Source organism: Branchiostoma lanceolatum, chromosome 10 (assembly GCF_035083965.1).
Source record: "Branchiostoma lanceolatum isolate klBraLanc5 chromosome 10, klBraLanc5.hap2, whole genome shotgun sequence".
Lineage (NCBI taxonomy): Eukaryota > Metazoa > Chordata > Leptocardii > Amphioxiformes > Branchiostomatidae > Branchiostoma > Branchiostoma lanceolatum.
Window position 1 is genome coordinate 15,307,107 of NC_089731.1, and position 14,990 is coordinate 15,322,096.

General features: G+C 41.6%; 1 protein-coding gene and 1 long non-coding RNA gene across 2 annotated transcripts in view; both read right to left on the bottom strand.

Annotated features, from left to right (window-relative positions):
- Positions 1-5,102, bottom strand: part of LOC136443529 (general transcription factor IIH subunit 2-like) — a 42,719-nt gene extending 37,617 nt beyond the window's left edge. The window contains exons 1-6 of the mRNA XM_066440811.1: positions 4,999-5,102; positions 4,090-4,167; positions 3,573-3,609; positions 3,319-3,405; positions 2,893-2,943; positions 429-589 (exon numbers count right to left, since the gene is read on the bottom strand). Of these exons, the coding sequence (XP_066296908.1) occupies positions 429-589; positions 2,893-2,943; positions 3,319-3,405; positions 3,573-3,609; positions 4,090-4,167; positions 4,999-5,057 (473 nt within the window). The 5' untranslated portion in view covers positions 5,058-5,102. The remainder of the gene's footprint in view (positions 1-428; positions 590-2,892; positions 2,944-3,318; positions 3,406-3,572; positions 3,610-4,089; positions 4,168-4,998) is intronic.
- A 5,800-nt stretch (positions 5,103-10,902) lies between these two features.
- LOC136443724 (uncharacterized) lies at positions 10,903-12,145 on the bottom strand. Its single transcript, XR_010757198.1, has 3 exons — positions 11,815-12,145; positions 11,244-11,387; positions 10,903-10,996 (listed from the first exon to the last, which is right to left on the bottom strand). It is a non-coding gene; the product is annotated as an uncharacterized lncRNA (long non-coding RNA).
- Positions 12,146-14,990: the final 2,845 nt, after the last annotated feature.

Genomic DNA, 14,990 nt, shown 5'->3' on the forward strand with positions numbered 1-14,990 from the left:
AGCCACATAGTCATGCACTGTGGCTGTGTTTTTACTTAATCCTAAAAATGGCTAAAAGCAAGTTTCTACCAGGGCTGTCTCCAGCTTCAAATTTAAAATTCTGTCCATCCCATTCATTGTTTTGGGGGAGGGCATCCATAGTGTCGTAACATTTATCGCAAGCCTTGGAAGGCATTAATTAATCTTGATTAATGGTTGAGGAATTTCAAGTGAGAAGGCAAAATTCAATTCAATTGGAATTTGGAACCCCATGTTGTTAATTTTTGCTGTTAAATCTGTCATCTAAGCTTATGATTATGTCATGAAATTCAGTTTTTTGGACAGACGGGGTAAAGTTTAAAAGCAAGTTTCAGTCTCGGGATGGAGGAACGGGTCCTGGAGACAGCCCTAGTCTCTACTGAAGTGGCTTAAGTTGAAAAATGGCGTACTTGAGAGTCTGTGCTGCGAGGTCCAGTGAGTTCATGATGGAGGGTTCCCCGACACAGGAGGCGCTGCTCAGGGTCCTCAGCTGGGTGATGTGACGTTTGGGGTTCCCTCCCAGCTCCGTCAGCTTCTCCGCCCTCTTATTCTTAGTCGTGATGACACCTATCTGAGATAACAGATTCTCCTTTAAGTCCTTACCACTGTAAGCTTGGTACAAGGAAGTAGCCTATTGTTAAAGGTGCCCTAAGCAATATTAGGGCGCTGAAAGTCACATATTCAAAGTCAATCTTGTTCTGATTTCTATCCATTGTAAGTTTAGATATCCATTGTTAGTTTAGATAAGTTTAGAGCAAAAATGCAATGTCGTTGTGCGGTGGGAACTCATTGAAAATCTGAGCACTTGGAGGCCAGCCATCATTTCAAATCTTCCGAACATGCACGATTCTGACCGATAAGTCCCGAACGCTTCCTAAGAAATAATCACGTGGTCATGGCTCAACGTGCTTGGGCATTGTGACGTCACGCGGCCGGAAGTTACCGAAAGTTGTCGACAGAAAACGGTTACGGCTGGATTTTGGGCCTGATTTTTGGGGGGACCCAATAAATAAAATACTCCTTTTGTGGCTTGCTTCTGTGTTATTTTTAAATGCCCAAAGTATGAAATAATGATGCAGATGTGCTAATATGGGGAAGTAAATGTCAATTTCAACTTCACCAAACAAAATTGTTTACGCCAGAATTTTTCAAGTTTCACCCCCTGAAATCGCTTAGGGCACCTTTAAGCCCCTATCTCACTGAGCCCATATAATAATAATGGTTTATTGGTCAGAAATTACCTGTGCAATGGCAGTCAGTGCTGAATTGCTGCAGGGTTTACAGTCACATAATACAGAACAGATACATATTTGCTCCACACTTGCAATTTGTGGAACTGTGGCAAGGGTCTGTGCGGCTGCCATTCGGCGCCAGCAGGTGACCTCAATACAACCTTCCCCAACCAAAGTTAGGTACCCATTCACACCTAGGTGGAGTGAGGAAAGTCGTGTAAAGTGCCTTTCCCAAGGGCACAACATCGGGGCATAGCAGTGGTTTCGAACTCGGGACCTCTCGGTTCTGGGCGAAACACCCTACCGATTGCGCTACACGATGCCACTGCATCGCATGGTACATTGGCGACCTTGCTGCAACTGAGCGATTTGACAGCGCGCTCAACGAATTTCATTTTTGTTGTTTTCATACTGTGTGTTTTGTTATCTTTCTAGTCATACGCAAATCCAACTAGAGTTAAGTATTGCTGCAAATACTTCAAAAATAGAGAGAACGCTAGCGGCACAAAAAAACACCCCTCCCAATGAAATGGTATGGCTACCCTGCCACGTCACAAAATCAAGATGGCGGCCACCACACATGCCAAAGAAACCAGCAAAGGTTTTGCTACGCAAACCTGTAATTTAGAACGCAGGGAGACCGCCAATGAGCCGCAGGTCCAGTGGCCATGGGATAGAGGCTTTAGGTAGGAGATTACCATCCTCAACCCAACATTGCAAAACTGGCGGAACAAAATGTGAAGGATTAATTCTAAATCAGAAAGACATTGATAGTCAATTCCATCTCTGTTTAGATTAGGACCTTCTCAAGGTGATATACAGACGAAGCCACTTAATTGCACTTCCATTTAACTGCACCGAATCCCAATATCCAAAACCGGTTCCCATTCACTACATTGTTAGTGACTCCGCATATCTGCACCACGCATGGTCACCCTTGCCGGATAACTGCACCAATTTTTTTCAAAAATCCTTGACAAGTTAACTGAAAAGGTGCGCTAAAATCGGTAAACGCGGTACAAGTGAGCCGATACCTGCCGGTGTAAAGGCGCAATACTGCCAATATGTTCAAAACTATTTTGAGTAACAAAAGAAGGCGGTCTCCATTGACAGCTACGTTTACAGGAATCATATGGGAGGTCCCGGGCGGGTCACCCGTAATCAGTAACCAAGTTTTAGTTTCAAGTCCTAGTCTCATGGCGGTACATGATTTACGTAAATCGACAACTGCACTCTACGTAATGTAACATAGAAACTGTTATCCCATGAATGGCATGACGATGTTTAAGAATGCCTCCCCTGTAACATTACGTGTGTTGTAATGCGGTAGATCGCATGGAAAAATTAAAGAATGCAAAATCAAAACATGTTCGTAGTCATTTCTTTATTTTCAGCAAAGGGTCAATAAATAAAGTTAATAACTGAATACTGTCGTCTGTTTTCTTTGTGCTACTGTTTCTGACTAACAATACACCCCCTCGGTCGGTGGTGCGGTCCAGCTGGGTATTTCGCATAATTGCACCAGCCGGATAATTGCACCAAAAACGCTGACAAATGGCTGGTGCAGTTAAGCGGATTCTACTGTACTTCAAATGTATTTGAACAAAATAAAATAACATATGAAGAGTAATGAGAGTCCTACCTGGCTAATGGGATTCTGGTCAAAATATTCCTCTATGAAATTCTCCAGTAACTGAAAAGAATGGAAAGATGTACATGTAAATGTAATGGTAAGTCTGAGTGAGTACTTGTGCCAAATATCATATGCCAGGGCTTCTCTGAAAAGCTGTGCCCTGTCATCGAGAGAGTCACCCAGATAAAAGAAAACAGGAACAAAATAATATACAATATGAAATTCAAATTATCAAGGAAAGTGAATCAATGAACAAACACTTAAAAATGAATTCATTGAAAAGAAATCATCCCCAAAGACCAGTAAGTTTAACGTTTACAATATTAGCTTTAAGTTTAAGATTACTTCTAACATGGGCATTCTACTTCTTGGTACGCCTCACATAAAACTTAAGATTAACATTATTCTTTTCCAATTACACAAGGTAAGCCTTACCTTTAGAGTAACCAGGATCCGTGTTGGTTTCAGGTCCTGGTCTTCCATAGACTGTGACATGTCTACCACTACAAACAGATGTCGCATCTGGGAACGGTGTATAACAACAGTAATTAATGCTTTAAAAATTGCTTCTATTGGAGTTACCAAATGGGTGACTGTACAACAATGAAGTGCTACAACCACGTAGTTCTATACATAAAGGGTTGTGTTTACATAAAGATGGTACGGAGAAAGTAACTTAAGTAACTCACCATCCCAAGTCGAACATTGACTTGTCTATCCTGTAGTCTGAAGAAAGAAAGAACAGAATGAAAACATGATATTAAGATATTTCAATACAAAATACTGTTGGTACGTTTGTGAAGGTTAGACATCCAGGTAACCAATATATAAAGAGAATTCAACTCTACAACTGGATAAAGGTTCGGAGATTTATTTCCGGACGTTTCGAGTGACATCCACCACTCTTCTTCAGCGTCACTAAAATGTGTGATGCTGAAGAAGAGTGATGGATGTCACTCGAAACGTCCGGAAATAAATCTATGAATTCTTATCCAGTTGTAGAGTTGAATTCTCTTTATAAAATACTGTTGGCATCAACTTTTTTGTATAGACTGCACGCAATAGTCAATTTAATGTGAAAGAGAAAATGTGACAAAAAAACTTGTCTATTTCCTGAATTATTAAGTCATATAAATCCAATCTAGCGTGTATCATATCTGCAGGATGGTAGGAAATAACCAGATGATGAAAGGTCGTTGACCTCACCTCCTCCTCTTGGCCCTATGGATGATGTCATCCACACTGGCCTGGAGTGAGCCTGCTGCATCCTCCTGCAGTACCTCCCTTCACAGGCAGGAGGCAATGTTAACAACATTTTTAAAACGTCTTACACTTAAGTACTGGTATGATTGCTTCCATATTGCATGGAGAAGCGTAAACTGTGAATATCCCATAAAAATATATTTCATATTCATATTTTGCTAGCTAAAAATATTGAGTCCCAACTAGAAGCTTAATCATGTTATGATGTTTATATAGTTGACATGTGAATATGGATAAGTGGTTGCAACATTTCTTTCCGTGTACCATCCCACAATGGAATACCCTGCCTGGCACGGTTGCGACGGCTCCCACCGTTGAGTCGTTCCGTGCCAGGGTGGAGGCCTGCCCACCCTAGCCCGGGACCTTAACTCCTCCCCTACTTTGCCCCTGAAGGGGTTATTTGGGGGCAATCCCTATGTAGATGTAGACATTCAAGGCAGTCACTCTTGGTGCTTTACTCTCATTTAATATTAAGTGAAAACATAGTGCACTTCATTGCATTTGAACGCATTGACAGACTGCACTCTATTTCTAAAACCCTTTCAGATCCTATCTCACTAGTGTTTTAGACAGCTATTGAATGATCTAACAACTTCTCATCGTGGAATGGTTATCATTCAGATCTGCAAAGGCTTTTAATACGTCACCCTAGGCGTCCAACTACCGACAACAGCACACTTCATGCACACATGCTCCCCTACTAATACCGCCCCCCTCCCCCAACTCCCACTTATAACAAAGTCTGACAGCTCCCGTTAGCAATAGATAAACAAACACTGAGTTTAAATGGATGTATATTAGTTGCTTATGATTTATAATCATACGTAAATGGTAGTTATTAATCATACGTACCAAGTTTTCTCATAATCTCCTTCCCAACGGTACGTTTTCTCGACTTCTTCGTCCGCCATCTTAGTTTCTATTCTGCATGTAGCGAAATATTTGGACAAAGATTCGCATAAAAGAAGAAAACGATATTTTGACGTGTAAAAAAATATGCGTGTCTTGATTTTCATTTAAACGTTCGCAGCTACACGTTCTCATTTTTACCCTTTCTCAGCAGTAATTGTTGTTTTTCGTGCAAACTTAATAAAAAATTGCTTAAGCGGAGGGACGACATCTGGCGGTTTGTATTGACACGACAGCCTCATATAACGTTGCCAAGATATCGACAATTCAATTCCTACAACGTAGCTCATAAAAATCTCAGATGCTCTGATTTGTGAAAGAAATATTGAGCTACTTTGTAGTAGAAAAAAGTTATTTTAAAGAGGTTATCAGTTATTTGAATATGTATTTGTATATTTGTACAAAAGATGTGACAATGATGATAAATGTACAACAATGTCATAGCAGTGTACATAAGCGAGTGACAGACAACTGCGAGGGCGTAGGTAATACACCAGAACAGGCCTCACAAAACGAGAACCTTGAGGACGATGACTCGGTGACTTTCTATGCAGCTTCAGCTGAAGTAGGGTTGCCCATAGATAGAAATACTGCAGCTAACACTTCGCTCTATGAGAAATGTGCAAAGACAAAAGTAAACTGTAGATTGGAGAGTTTCTCTGTAAACGAAGTCAGTCAACCAGGAGCACACAGCTTAAAAATTGACTGATTTTTCAGATGTGTCAAATCAAGGAACAGTCAATAATATCACCAGTGAATCAACCGAAGGATTAGAAACGTAACAATCAGGAGGGCATGCATGGGGGAACCAGAGACGTTGAATCGAAAGTCGAGAAAGAAACATGTCTGAAATACTAGGCTCTTGCTGAGAAGAAAACTTCCCTATCTCACTGGACCCGCTACACCTTTGCAATCTCGCTGCAACCGAATTTTATCGATAAGAAATCGATGTTTTTACGCTTTGTGTGTTTTGTTGCCTTTTACGTAATGCTTGTACATTTTGCATGATACTCACATCATAAATTCAAGGGTAACATAAAATCAAATTTTGGACGCGGCGAGCCGTCGCCAACATGTCGCGGGTCCTATGAGATAGGGGCTTAAGGCACTATTATCTCATGCACGTTTTCTCTTAACAGGAAGAATTTCAGTTTTGTAACTTTTACATCCGTCTTGTGGTAAAAAGGATATAAGCTTTTGGTATTAAGCGAATAAATACACACAAATATTGCGCCGTGAAAGTATGTTTTGGTAAAAAAATGTTGACTAGATATTAGCTGTATGTTGATCTACTCTTTATGCTATTTTGCGCTTTACTAGATTTTATAGCGTATATGTATATGAGTATATTATGTATGGTATGATATTTCAATCATTCTAATTGTCGTCATCATTCATGTAATTCAGTGAAGTTTGTGATCATTAAACAGTTCTTGTATGAAACCATGCTTGTGTTTTTATGTTTGTATAAAGAGCATTGTCTAAAACTATGGATGTCCCTGTAACTTTTATAGCTCAACTGGAAGCAACCTATCAAGTGATCAATGAGTTGGTAACTGAGAGACCCCGGTTTAATCCTTTGCTTTTTGTTTCAATAAAAAAAGCGTTAATGCAGCGGGTACCGCTTCACATTGGATGAAGGGATCGTCCATTCAACATGGGGGTAAGGGTCTGGGAAGGGAGGAACCATCAAGTTCATATGAGGTAGATTGCCTTGAAAGGGAGGGAGGATCCATTTAACGTCGGGAAGGACCATCTATTTTCTCTCAACCTTTATCTAACCTTGAAACTATACAATATACACTCTTCGGCCGAGGCGGTTTTCTAGAGCATGGGGTTGCGTGTCTTGAAAGGGAGGGACGATCCATTTCACTAGGGGCTAACGATCTATAAAAAGGAGAAGGGAGGGAACATCCACTTTACATGGGGCTGGGAAAAAGAGGCACTACCAAAGTGGGGTTGAGTTTCTGGGAAAGTAAAGGGACCATCCATTTCACATGGGTTAAGGGTTTGGAAAGGAAGAGAGGGAACATCCATTTAACATAAGACTTTAGAGCATGGGAGAGATGGGATCATGCACTTTTAGGTCTGGGTGAGGGACACCATTTCAGGTCAGTGAGGATGTGGGGAGGGGGAACATCCATTTTATGCAAATTTGTGGGTGGGGAGGGAGAAAGCATCAATTTTCCTGACAATCTAATGTGAAATATAAACTACACACCTGGTTTCAAACTGTTTATTTGATAGCAGTTCTTCACAAAACGGTGGAATGCAAAGTGTACAATGTGTTACAAAAAGGTACAAATAGCACTAAACCTAATGATCACAAGGCTAAGTGTGAACAACACCTTTTTGCAAAGAATGTATAACAACAAAGGACATGCTTATCTTATAAACACACTCCCTGTTGTAAACGTTCATTAAGTAAGGCAGCGGGTCATTACTCTCCAAGCAAAAGTTCGGCTCGGGCTGTTTTATGACGCGGTTTTAGGCGTTGCTGTTGGACTTTCTTTTTTGTCCCGTTTACATGTACTTTATGTTCCCAGGCCGAACCTCTCCTTGGAAAATAGTGGCTCGTGACTCAGCTAAAAATACTGAGCGTTGAAAAAAAAAGGGTAAAATTGCTAAATATTAACTAACTAAGCTAAGCTAAAAATGCTGACAGATGCTAACTTAAGTTAGCATTAGTTAGCATTTTTAGATAACTAAAAATGCAAACTACGTTAACGACTGTCATTAAGTGTGACAGTGGCTCATTATTCTCCAAGCAAAAGTTCGGCCCCAGCTTTTTTTTTGACGCGGTTTTAGGCGTCTCTATCGGACTTTTTTGTTTGTTTGTCCCGTTTACTTATGTTGCCAGGCCGAACCTCTGCTTGGAGAATAGTGGCTCGTGACTAAGCTAAAAAAAAGCTAAGCTAAAGATGCTAACTAAGTTAAAAATGCAGTAAATAAAGTCAATGCATGGTACAAAGGAAACTTTTTGGACTGTTTTTGAAAGTTGTTTCGCGGCTTAAGGCTAAGGCATCTGCCAGATAGTGTTTGGATTAGTGTGTTGAGTCTGTGTGTGTGCGCGATAGTTTGTCAGTTTGTGTGTAGTGTGTGCGTGTGTGTGTTCCAACATCAGCCTTCCGCCAAAATTCAATAGGACTTAGAAGGCTACAAACTACCTCTGTACCATAAACGGATATTATCAACATCTACTAAATTTTGAAAAATGCAGAAAAGAAATAAAATATCGAACTAGACCCTACCTCACACATAATAAGCTTAACTATACATATATCTAATGCTAGGGAGTAGGGTCACATTTCTATGCCTACTAGGCTGTTTGAAAACAAAGAATGAAAAATGCTGGCATTATTATGTATCTTCTTGATAGGCGCCTTATCAAGAATATACATAATTTAAAGGAGTACTTTAAAAAAAGTTTGTGTGTTTGCTTTGGAACTGTGACCCTACCCTAGCATAACATAATACATGGTATAGATGGTAACCACACTTAAGTATGACAATGGCTCATTACTCTCCAAGCAAAAGATTGGCTCCGGCTGTTTTTTGACGCGGTTTTAGGCGTCTCTAGCGGACTTCCTGTTTTTGTCCCATTTACTTTATATTGCCAAGCCGAACCTCTGCTTGGAGAATAGTGGCTAATGACTCAGCTAAAAATGCTGAGCGTTGAAAAAGAAAGATAAAATTGCCAAATATTAACTAACTAAACTAAAAAATGCTAAGCTAAAAATGCTCACAAAGATAAAAAAAGCTAAGCATTTTTAGCTTAGCTATTCTTTTTATCTTAGTGAGCATTTTAAGCTAACTTAACTAAAATGGAAAACTATATTAGCTTAAAATGCTAACTAATGTTAACTATTAGCTTAGCTTAACTACATATATCTCTAATGCTAGGGAGTAGGGTCACATTTCTAAGCCGGGGCCCAACCAGGCTGTTTGAAAACAAAGAATGAAAAATGCCTATCAAGAATGTACACAATTAAAGGAGTACTTTTTAAAAAGTTTTGTGTGTTTTGCTGTCTTTTATATCGTATTTCTTTTTCCCGCAAGCTTTGGAATTGTGACCCTAGCATAACATAGTACATGACATTTGTATACATGATTGTTGTAAAACTGTACACTTTGCATTCTATAAGAGGTCATTCACAAGGACTTCATATACAGATTGCTGGGGGCCTGACAGGAAGTTAAGATTTGTGATTGTCATTTCAGTTCTAGGTTCAACCTAGAAATGTACAAAATCCCCTGTCTACCTGAAGCATCATCAGCGGAGAAAATCATGATCTCTTGATGGATGGCAAGGTGTTGAACACATTTTGATTACACCCTGAGCAATTGCTAGTGGAGGGTTAGGACATTTAAAAGCAATAGCTACTTCTACACACAGGGCTTCAGCCTATCTCTGTGGTACACAAACCCGATGCCATGGCAGATTCAGTATCTGTAACAATGCCAATAGCCGGAATTGCTCTCGGAGTGACTGTAAAATTCAGTGTTTCAGAGAACAGGGATTCCCTGGTTCTGTAAGCTCATAACTACTCAGGCTCTCCAACCACCTGCCTTCCTTTCTGGCCCTGTGCCATATCTTGGTTCGGGACTCCAAGCTATGACACAAAGCAAATTATGTCCTGGTCTAGATCCCCGACAACCACCAACCAGTCTACATAAACAGAAAGGACAACAGATGGTAGAAGAACCCAAGCAGTCATAAGCCAACAGAACCAGGAAAATCCCTGTTCTCTGAAACACTGAACTTCACTACCACTCCGCTAACAATCTCAGCCATTGACACAGCCACAGAAACTAAACCAACCACACACCGAGATTGTACACCACAGAAACATTCTGAAGTCCTGCATGCAAAAGAAGTCACCACTCACAAAATGTCCCAACCCCCTACCAACAACATCACTCAGGATGTCAACAAAACACGTCAAGTACCCTACCACCAACCAAGAGATTGTGACTTGCCCTGCCAACAACGCCTCAGGTATACAGAGGGAATCGTACGTTCAGTTAAAGCTATAAATGCAACATCACAAATAATTGACTTCCCATCACGCCAATGATAAGTCAGTCCCAGCCCAATTCTGTGGAAACATTTTGCACTTCGAACTGTTTCCCTTGATGACGATGCAAACACTTAACAATTCCAGGTCCTCTGGCAGGGCGTACACACGAGCACCGATCTTCCTGGATGTCACCGTGGAGATGGCGTACTTGGCGTTGGATGACTGCCTCTCGGCAAAGTACTTTAAGAGATGTCTGCTTCCATTGCAAGCTTCTTTTAGCTACAAGAAAGTCAAACAAAGGGAATTAGGACAAAACAGGCAAAAATCTTCTCGCTTTGTTCTAATCCAAACGCTACGAAGGCACCAGGATGCTTTCTGTTGGGCCAGGAGTGGAAATGGTAACTGAAGTCATGCAGAAATAAGTTGAAAGATATCTAAACTCAGATCAAACTGTTGGCAATCAGGACAATTGGTGGAACTGGCATGGGTAAACTCAGTTCAAAGACGGTGCCACTGGCCTGAACAAAAAGTTATGTCACGGTCAAGTTCGGGAGTAAGTTGTACACCCGGGGGAGCCACGACCTCAAGTTTCACACCATCCACGCTAGAACCGACACATACAATCACTCTTTCTTTCCCCGTACCATCCCTCAGTGGAACACCCTGCCTGGCACAGTTGCGACGGCTCCCACCGTTGAGTCGTTCCGTGCCAGGCTGGAGGCCTGCCCGCCTTAGCCCGGGACCTCAACTCCCCCCCTACTATGCCCCTGAAGGGGTTATTTGGGGGCAACAACTATGTAGATGTACAGATTCTACTCACAGCGGTGTTAATCCAGTCAACAGTCTCCTTGTCTTCTTCAATCCGTTTAACTTCTGCAGCAGGGCCACTCACTCACGCAGCAGGTGTACACAGACATCAGCTGCAACAAACACAAAAGGCTCAACCGCTGTCCAATGGTATTGGGAATGCGACATAAAATAAGAACTTGACACCTTGTTTGTGCATGACCAAAAATTCAAATACAAGATGCAACTGTGGACCATGCCAGTGCACAAACCATGTGTATGCCCAATTACAGATCCATTTTCATAATGAATCCTATCACCATTAACTAAGGCTAAGCAGAGCCTGCTGTAAAACAATTATACTGCACAGATAATGCTCACCTTGTCAAATGTGGTACACCCATTCTCTTGAAGACTCCTGGGCTAAGTGATGCCCTGGATGTTTTCACAAAGAACCTTCAATGTTGTTGCCCAGGTTCTTGCACGGTCCAGACATGTAAGTCAATGGATGCCTCCACACCATTGCTGCAATAGACACAAAAGACAATGGCAAGTGAGAATGTGACATACAATCAATACTGGACACCTCTGTTAAATAAACAATAAAACAAAAATTGCAAGTATTCACTAAAATCTCCAACCAACAAGTTCCAAGTGTAGTGCGATAAGCATTTTATGCGAAGCATTCTTGATTGCTCAAATGGATAATAATTTTCTGAGAAAAAAAGACAGTTGAACAAAGACAGTTTCAGTTTGAATAATGACCGTTGAACAGTCATCTTGACCGTTGAAAATTTGAATTGTGTTGGCAATCACAGAACCTTTTTTTCATATTTCTTGTGAATTCTACCAACACAGATTCATCGGGACACTTGAACTAACACAGCTTAGACGCTTTAAAGCAGAGCCTGCGGTCTCAAAATACAGTGACGTAGTATAATTTCAAACTTACTGTCGGATGTCATGGCCGCGCCGGAAGACCCGCCATAAAGGCAATCTACAACTTGTAGATGTGAGACTGACCCCGTTCATCCAGTGGCCGAGTAGCCGCGGCTGGAAGGACCGCGCGCCATGGACGAACAGTTACGGAGAGGCGAGGGGCCAGTCCCGAGGCGGACTGTGCTATCAGCGCCCGGTGGGCAGCCCCGGACGGTCTCGGGAGAAAGAGACGTGCGACCGTTTCCAAGCTTAGCTGGCCGCGAATTAAACTCTACAGTTGGGAAACATGCATTTGAAAAGTACCCAGGCCTCTGATTGGTCTGGCAAGTTGGCCTGTGATTGGTTGGAAAAATGCACTTTTGAGTATTTACCCCATTGGTTGCCTTTGGTGATGTCTTCGATTCACAGCCTTCGATCCAGCCCTCGATTGGATTTTGCCGCCGATTCAGCTTTCGATTAGAGGGAATAGACAAAACATAGCAACCAATTCAATTACCGATTCGAAAAACCTAGAATCTATGCCAGCTCTCTTACAATGAATACAAAAGGCAACACAATGATCAACTAGTACGAAATCACTCAACAAGAAGATATTTACTTGCAAATAATGTCGGAAAGGACAAAACGAATTCGGCATAAAATTATAGTGACAACTGACAAGGGACACTAGCCCTCGATTCGGCCGACGATTGGATTTTGTTCAACGGATTGTAGCGCTTTCTGCTGTTTATCTAAATGTGGCCCGTGAACTTGAAAAAGTGATTGGGACACATTAGGATGTAATGTACCTAATGCGAGTATCAAATTCAACGGGCCGGATTTAATTAACGAGCCGCGGGGGGGGGGGGGTCTAACTCTTCAAACGCGGAAAAGGCCTTGCTGAACGGATTGCAGCGCTATTGCTGTTTATCTAAATGTGGCCCGTGAACTTGAAAAAGTGATTGGGACACGTTGGGATGTAATGTACCTAATGCGAGTATCAAATTCAACGGGCCACATTTAGATAAACAGCAATAGCGCTGCAATCCGTTCAGCAAGCCCTTTTTTCCAAGGCAATCGATGCCCGAATCGAGGGCTAGCTTCACCGATGCTTGATTAGACCCCCTGTGGTTCGTTCATTAAATCAGGCCCGTTAGATTTGACACTTGCATAAAGTGCTTTAGATCTCAACGTATCCCAATTACTATTTCAAGTTCACGGGCCACATTTAGATAAACAGCAATAGCGCTGCAATCCGTTCAGTAAGCCTTTTAATGTACCCCTTTCTTCCCGCTTTTGAAGGGTTAGACCCCCTGCGGCTCGTTCATTAAATCCGGTCCGTTGAATTTGATAATCGCATTAGGTACATTACACCTCAATGTGTCCCAATCACTTTTTCAAGTTCACGGGCCACATTTCGATAAACGGCAGAAAGCGCTACAAGCCGTCCATCAAGCCTTTTTTTCCAGGCAATCGATGCCCGAATCGAGGGCTAGCTTCACCGGTGCTTGATTAGACCCCCTGTGGCTCGTTCATTAAATCAGGCCCATTAGATTTGACACTTGCATTAAGTTCTCTAGATCTCAACGTATCCTAATTACTATTCTAAGTTCGCGGGCCACATTTAGATAAACAGCAATAGCGCTGCAACCCGTTCAGCAAGCCTTTTTCATGTACCCTTTTCTTTCCGCGTTTGAAGGGTTAGACATCCCCCCCCCCCCCGCGGCTCGTTCATTAAATCCGGCCCGTTGAATTTGATACTCGCATTAGGTACAGTAGAACCCATTGTGTCCTAATCACTTTTTCACGTTCACGGGCCACATTTAGAAAAACGTCAAATAGCGCTGCAATCTGTTGAACAAAATCCAATCAACGGCCGAATCGAGGGCTAGTGTCCCTTGTTAGTAGTCACTATAATTTTATGCCGAATTCGTGATATTATGTCCTTTCCGACATTATTTGCAAGTAAATATCTTCTTGTTGAGTGATTTGGTATTAGTTGATCATTGTGTTGCCTTTTATATTCGTTCTAAGAGAGCTGGCATAGATTCTAGGTTTTTCGAATCGGTAATTGAATTGGTTGCTATGTTCTGTCTATTCCCTCTAATCGAAGGCTGAATCGGCGGCAAAATCCAATCGAGGGCTGGATCGAAGGCTGTGAATCGAAGGCCGAATCGAGGGCTAGCTTCAGCTTGGTGGGATTGGTTACCTGTATGATGAGATTAACGTCACTCTGTGCTAATAAGTTCAATTGTAGCCGCAACTATACAGCGCACGGTCTGTGATTGATAGCAATGGATCAGTTGCATTTACAAAACCGAAAAGGACGTGGAGAGACCAAGGAGGTTTAAATAGCTATTTAAACCTCCTTGGAGAGACAAACACAAAAGTTTTACCACAAAAATCCCATGGACATTATATCCTTTTATATTATGTTATATTATATTTTGTTACATTGAATTGCATTTTATTATATCATATTATATTATATTATACTATATTCCTATCATACATAATGTTCTTGAAAATCCGTATCTACAATGCTGTGTGTGTGTGTCCGGATGCTTGTCAGTATAACTCAAAAACGTCAGCTGACCGTGCGCCCCACGTACAATGAAAGCGACCAATTGTGCTTTACGGCTAAAGGTACAAATTACGAATTACGTTGATTTTGGGTACTCTCCAAGCAGAAGAGGGGTTCCGGCATGTTTTTGACGTGTTTTTAGGCGTTTTTGTCGGGCTTTCTACTTTGTCATTTTTGTTTGTTTCTTCATACCGACCAAAAAAGAATGGCAATGTAGAAAGCCCGACAAAAACGCCTAAAAACACGTCAAAAACATGCCGGAACCCCTCATCTACTTGGAGAGTAGATTTTGGGCTGTTGCCTACGGATTACGAAGAGTTAAATAAAAAGGCCTGATTACGCCTTGCGAAAAAGGGCATGCAAGCCCTCTTGAACATTGGCCTAACCTGAGGGGTGACACCTGGCGATTTACATTGACACGACAACCTCATACTACGTTACTGAGTTATCACCAATACTGTAATCTCCACTTGCTGGAAATGTAACGTTACTCACAAAAATCTCAGATACTCTGATTTGCGAAAGAAATGTTGAATTGCTTAGGCTAAAGCTAGCCAAGTTTTAGGAATCAATGCTTATAAGATAATAACGTTTAATAAAGAGTATAATAACAGATGTTTTCCTCG